Raw genomic sequence first — 6,790 nt, 5'->3', positions numbered from 1 at the left:
GATTCAATTACTTTTAGACGTAACATAAGGTAAGCTAAATAGATTCAATTACTTTTAGACGTAACATAAGGTAAGCTGAAATTATTCAATTACTTGTGGACTTAACATAAGTTAAGCTAAATAGATTCAATTACTTTTAGACGTAACATAAGGTAAGCTAAATAGATTCAATTACTTTTAGACATAACATAAGGTAAGCTAAATAGATTCAATTACTTATAGATGTAACATAAGGTAAGCTAAATAGATTCAATTACTTGTAGATGTAACATAAGGTAAGCTAAAATTATTCAATTACTTGTAGATGTAACATAAGGTAAGCTAAAATGATTCAATTACTTGTAGACGTAACATAAGGTAAGCTAAATAGATTCGATTACTTTTAGACGTAACATAAGTTAAGTTAAATAGATTCAGTTACTTGTAGACGTAACATAAGGTATGCTAAATAGATTCAATTACTTGTAGACATAACATAAGTTAAGTTAAATAGATTCAATTACTTTTAGACGTAACATAAGGTATGCTAAATAGATTCAATTACATGTAGACGTAACATAAGTTAAGTTAAATAGATTCAATTACTTTTAGACGTAACAAAAGTTAAATAGATTCAATTAATTTTAGACGTAACATAAAGTAATCTAAATAGATTTAATTACTTGTATACGTAACATAAGTTAAGTTAAATAGAATCAATTACTTGTAGACGTAACATAAGGTAAGCTAAATAGATTCAGTTACTTTTAGACGAACATAAGTTAAGTTAAATAGATTCAATTACTTGTAGACATAACATAAAGTAAGCTAAATAGATTCAATTACTTGTAGACGTAACATAAGTTAAGCTAAATAGATTCAATTACTTGTAGACGTAACATAAGTTAAGTTAAATAGATTCAATTACTTGTAGATGTAACATAAGGTAAGATAAATAGATTCAATTACTTGTAGTCGTAACATAAGGTAAGCTAAATAGATTCAATTACTTGTAGACGTAACATAAGGTAAGCTAAAATGATTCAATTACTTGTAGATGTAACACAAGTTAAGTTAAATAGATTCAATTACTTGTAGACGGAACATAAGTATAGACTGCAATCTTGAAAGAGGAAAATCCAATTTGCCTCACCAGGAAAGGTCGTATCCCATATGCCAAATGCTCATTCCATTAATCGGAATGCAACATGCATTAACCCCAGGAAGCTCATCCACTAGACCTAATGGAATCTCTCATTCATAAAAATGAGGTCTTTAGAGGGGGACGGGTGCGGCAATGATGGGTTAGTTGATGAATGGCGGTTAAGATTTGGATCCGATAATTATCAGGTGAGCTCCAAGAGGCGAACGAATCGCGTCATTCTTGTTAAATCAAGATTTCACTTAACAGAGAAAGAACTTGTGCATCTTCCGAATGCAAATTGTTCAAAAATTTTTCATTGTTCAACACGAGATTCCAGAACAAGTTGAAACAAGTACAAATTACAACGAAGTTTCTTCGTCGCAGTTGAGTTTTTTGTACAGCGTATAATGCTGTATGAAGAACTCAGCCACGGCAAATGAAACTGTCAGCCGCAGCCAATGAAACTTTTATTCTCTGCCTAGTGGTGGCTTGTGTTGTTGGTACCTACAGCAGTGCCAGTTGCTTGATCATGGCAAAATTTAACCGTAATTAAAATACAAAGAACATCCGAGGCTAGATAGCTGCATTTTGGTGTGTTTGATGAATGGAGGGTGGATGATAAACATTCCAATTTGCAGCCCTTTAGCCTCAGTAGTCTTTAAGATCTCGGGGCGGACAGAAAAGTGCGGAAGGATGAACAATTCGGTAAAAGTTATTTTCCAGTAAAGTCTTACTTGAACATAGCCTAGCCATTTTTCTTTTGTTTTGTTTTTCCTTCTACAGTTAATGAAGGTCGTTTGGCAGCAAAATAAATTAGATAAGTTAAAAATACTTACTTGTTATAATAAGAGACCATTCGAAGAGGAAATGAAATGACTTAGGGCTCAGCTTTCACAGCCACCGAGCGTTGAGATGGTTTTGGTTTTCACACAAGTAGTATATGTGCTTATCGATTCGCTCCTCACTCTTGATTTCTCGATCAAACTATAAAGTATTTTGTGAAATACTCGGGTGTCACTTTTCATTTTCCCATATAAGAAATGCAACGCCAGCCGTATCCAGAAAATCCCAATTGGGATATAAAATTGTATTAAGAAGCGATAAGCTTTAGTAGTTGCTCGTATGACGAGTATGTGATTGAAATCTAACTTAACTTAATCAACCAGATATCACCGTGATAACTAAATATGTGCATTACGGAAAACACCTTGCTATAGTAGTAGGCTGTTGCTGAGGTTGTTGATGAAGCTAGGTTTATGCCAGCATAGGATTCTTGTTCCAGGAGCAACCTATCGCTGTAGTGTTTGCTAACCAAGTTCATTCATGAGGTTTAGTTTGCTGAGGTCCTTGAAATGCATGAAGAACTATCTTTAAAGATACGCAAAGGAAAGGGAATCAGAACAAGTGAAAGAAGTAAAGGAAAGAATTGAAAGTCTCTCAACAACCAGACCTACCTGACAGTGGGCGTTGGAGTTCCAGTGGCTATGCAGGGCAGCACCAGAGACGATCCTTCAGGAACGGTAACAGAACGTTGCTGGTCCATAATGGAAGGCCTGGAGGGTTCGCCGTGTTCTGTGGGAGGCAAGAAATGACCTATTCAAGGATTAAGTAGGAAAAATGAATTAATTTTTTTCTATAAGATTACAAATGACAGCTTCATGCATCAGTTCAGAAGCTCTTAATATTCAGGTATTGTAAATTACATTAAAATAGTCTGAGAGCTTCTGCATTAAAATTGTTTAAAAATAAAAATTTACATCGAGCCCAGAAGACAGTTTCAAAATTCCACTTTGATTGGGAAGCGTAATGACCTTGCCACTGAAAAAAAAAGAGAATATGAAATCTCAGTACACACACACACACACACACACACACACACACACTTGTTACTTTATTCTAATACAATAAGTTTAAGTGGCCCTAGACCTTTAAGGTTATCTTAAGACAATGCCCAGCGACTTAGGTAACTATTGAACAGCAGCCACTTGAGAGACCTGCTGATGCCTTAGAACTAGCAAAAGTAATCATATTAATAAGTAAAATAGTATTCAATGGCAGCAATGCAGAAAAGGGGTCAGGAACATACGATATATTCCCTTTCGAAAATGCATCACTTACTTTGATATTTGTAAAAGGTTTTGATTTCATTTACGTCTTAGATAAGAGTACTTGGCCTGGGTTAATGAGAAAATCAATCAGATTTACACCATGATAATGATAAGAATAATTCCTTTCTTATACCCTTTTCAGGTCAGTTAGAAGCAAGTGTCACATTACAATATTTAAAGATTTTAAATGATATGGCATGTCTCTGTTCATTTTGTAATACTGCTTCAGATATCATTATATTACGTTTCTCAGACCTTGAGCATCTGTGAAAATTAAAACCATGAGAGAGTCAGCAAAGGAGAAAAGGGCATCATCCTGTAACAAAGAATATGAAACAAAAAATCTGGGAAAAAGGGTGGGAGTGAGTTGAGAGAAATTAATGGAACCATTGCTAAAAATATCTTGACTTTTAGCATGCGAGTGCCATTTAGTGTAATAAGTCAGGACGTTTTAATCCATATTGTTGTGAGCTAGCATCACATTTCTCATCAATTCTAATTATCGCAGCAGGATTTGATCAATGGATTTGTTCTCATATAAGCGACGCTTACTCTTCCTGTCGGGGGGTATTCTATGCTTTTAGTCAACTATCAAGTCCGTAACAAATTCGTGAAAGATAACAAAGCTATTTTTCTTATTTTAATTACGACAGAGATTGGGGTGAAGCAAGCAAAGCAGTCAGCGGAAATTTATGAGAGTGGACGATGAATGTCAGAATTTAAAAAAGAAAATTAAAACTTACTATATAGTGTAAGTGGACTAGAAAAGACTGAAATGGTGAGTAATGGAGATATCAGGTGCAGTGAAAAGATGGATCAGGCTGGTCTGATGTTTGGCTACGTGGAACAAGTGGGGGTTGGTGAAGAGTGCATAATTCAAATTTTTTAGCGGAATTAAGAGACTAAAACTGTTGACACGGAGAAAGACGATTAGGAATGAAGTTTCACAGAACCCAGCAAGCGAGAGAGTAAATGCAAAATGAATGGAAGCAGTGTGCTTTGTTATAGTGAGACGAGAGTGCTGCTGGGGAGTTTCGTCTGATTCTTTAAGTCTGCTGAGAACGTGGAAAATTCGTGCGCAAAGCTTCAATCTAGATTACCAGCTAAAGAATGAACGCAGCATTACAGTATGAAAGGCCCATTAAAACACTCTGGTTTAAAACTAAGGACTATATTTCGGTGGACTAACTTCAATCCTTATCAAGTAGTGGATGACAGAAGTAACATTAGCGAAAATATACAGTGGGAAACTTGCCGTTATGTGATGACTGGGATCACCGTTAAGCCGACGTTGGTTCTGTTAATTGTCTTAATCAGCATCATTGTTACCTTAAGGGAGATATTGTCTATACGGTCAGAGTCCTAGGCTCCATTTGGAAAGTTCGATCCTATGATCTTGTTGTTTTATCAGTGAAGATTCTACCATCTGACATTTGTATCAATAGCTGCTCTTGTATAAAATTTGGGATGAGTCCTAATTCATGGTATGGTTCGTGTTATTTGTATGATGGAATATTGCTGAACTATGTTGTCCATATTGAACTGAGCGCTTATGGTGAGTTAATCTTTCCGAGAGAGATTTTCCTGTGAATTCATAGTATGACTTATCACAGTCTCTACAGGGGGTTTCATAAAATCCTACATCTGTAGAAACTGGTTTCTGGTGAATGTTAATTAAGGATTTCCCCACGGTATTCAGATAAGTGAAGATGAAAGGGTTGGGTTGGCCTAAAGTTTGTGTGATCTCTTGTAAATTACCCAAGTGAGGGATTATGATTTTGTTTGTGTATATTTCCTTTTCTTTATTTTTTGTGTGTTTATGTTTATTTATATATATATATATATATATATATATATATATATACATACATATATATATATATATATATATATATATATATATATATATATATATATATATATATATATATATATATATATATATATATATGTGGGTGTGTGTGTGTTTGTGTGTATGAATCTTTGTCACATGCATTGTGACATGTAATTGTATTCACAAATATGATCACAAATATCGTTTATATACCTTTGGGGGGAATAAGTCAAACCTAACCTAGGGGAATTTTCATTGGTGAGTGCTTTGTCACCGGTGAAATTCGAACCTCTGTATGGTTCAGACACACCGATAAGCAATGACTTAGACGAGTGAGCCATCAAGATAGATATGAAGTGATATCAACTCTGGCAGGTTCAGGTTCTGTACTTTTAATCGATGTCGACCCATCTCCTCCATCGTGGATGATTGATAAGTTTGTAACCCTTGGCTAATTATGAAAAATGTTCGCATAAATTGCGTTTTTTCTGATTCACATATATTGAGCCACAAATATAATTCAATATCCAATTAAATATACCTAGGGACTAACTTAAACCCAGGGTGAACTATGACTGATAAGTGATTCGTACAGAATTTGAATTTGGCAGGCATAAGTACAGTAGAATCGATATATACATATATTCGTATGTCTCTCCCTGTCTCACTGGTCTACGTCATTGAGTACCATTGTTTCTAGAGCATGTATCGGTTCGAATTCTGCCGGTGACGAAGAACTTATTAATTACAATTCCCCTTAGGGAAAAGTTAGTCTTAAGGTATTCCCCCTAAGGTATAGTGAATTGTATAGTAAACAATACTTGTGACTATATATATATATATATATATATATATATATTATATATATATATATTCATGTATATAATATGAATAACTTGATCACGAAGTATATAAAACGTGATGCTATGTATAATAAAGGTTTCTGCCACGAAGGAAAAAATGAAAAGCGAGATAACCAAGCACTTTCGGTCTAGTGCGACCCTTTACTGTGCCTGAGTAAAGGGTCACACTAGACCGAAAGTGCTTGATTATCTCGCTTTCCATTTTTTCCTTCGTGGCAGAAACCTTTATTTATGTATATAATATTTGTATATATATTGTGTGTATGTGTATGTTTGTGCGTAATTATTATGTACATGATCACATTTCACTGTTTTTAAAATACTTGAACTCAAAGCACAACAATGGCAAATTCACTTCGGAAACCGAGGCAGAAGGAAAACTGGCCTTTCTTGACATGCTGGTCAGTCACAATGAAAATGGTTTTATTACTTTTACGGGTCTGGCCACCAAAATGTCCTCATTTATTCCTAGTCAGTTAGTATAGAGTAGAGTGTAATTTCATAAAGCAATGCTTCTATTTCAATAGTTTTAGCTTCAAACACTTTCACTTCCAAGAACTACAACTGCCTCTGTCAACAGAGCAGTTATGAATTTCCCATCGCGTTTCTTGGAAATGGGTCATTCAATGTAAAGAAAAGGTTTACCAAACTATTGCATGAATGCTACCAGCAAATAAACATGCGAGTTGTATTAACGCCAAAATGTACATTGCAAAAATTCTCCAGGTTCAAGGATGTGATACCAATTGAGCTGCAGTCATCTATTGAGTACAAGTGCAAGTGTTATTGTTGTAGTGCAATATACATCGGAAAATCAAAGCGGCAGCTCAGGGTTCCCAACTTCGAACATCATAGGCCATTA

General features: G+C 34.9%; 1 protein-coding gene across 1 annotated transcript in view; it reads right to left on the bottom strand.

Moving 5' to 3' along the window:
• The window catches only part of LOC135201872 (cell adhesion molecule Dscam2-like), a 220,196-nt gene that overhangs the window by 113,277 nt on the left and 100,129 nt on the right, over positions 1–6,790 (bottom strand). The window contains 1 exon segment of the mRNA XM_064231173.1: positions 2,578–2,695. Within this exon segment, the coding sequence (XP_064087243.1) occupies positions 2,578–2,695 (118 nt within the window).

Source organism: Macrobrachium nipponense, chromosome 28 (genome assembly GCF_015104395.2).
Source record: "Macrobrachium nipponense isolate FS-2020 chromosome 28, ASM1510439v2, whole genome shotgun sequence".
NCBI classification, from domain to species: domain Eukaryota; kingdom Metazoa; phylum Arthropoda; class Malacostraca; order Decapoda; family Palaemonidae; genus Macrobrachium; species Macrobrachium nipponense.
The sequence above is the reverse complement of the archived record's forward strand: the minus strand, read 5'-3'. Positions and strand labels throughout refer to the sequence as shown.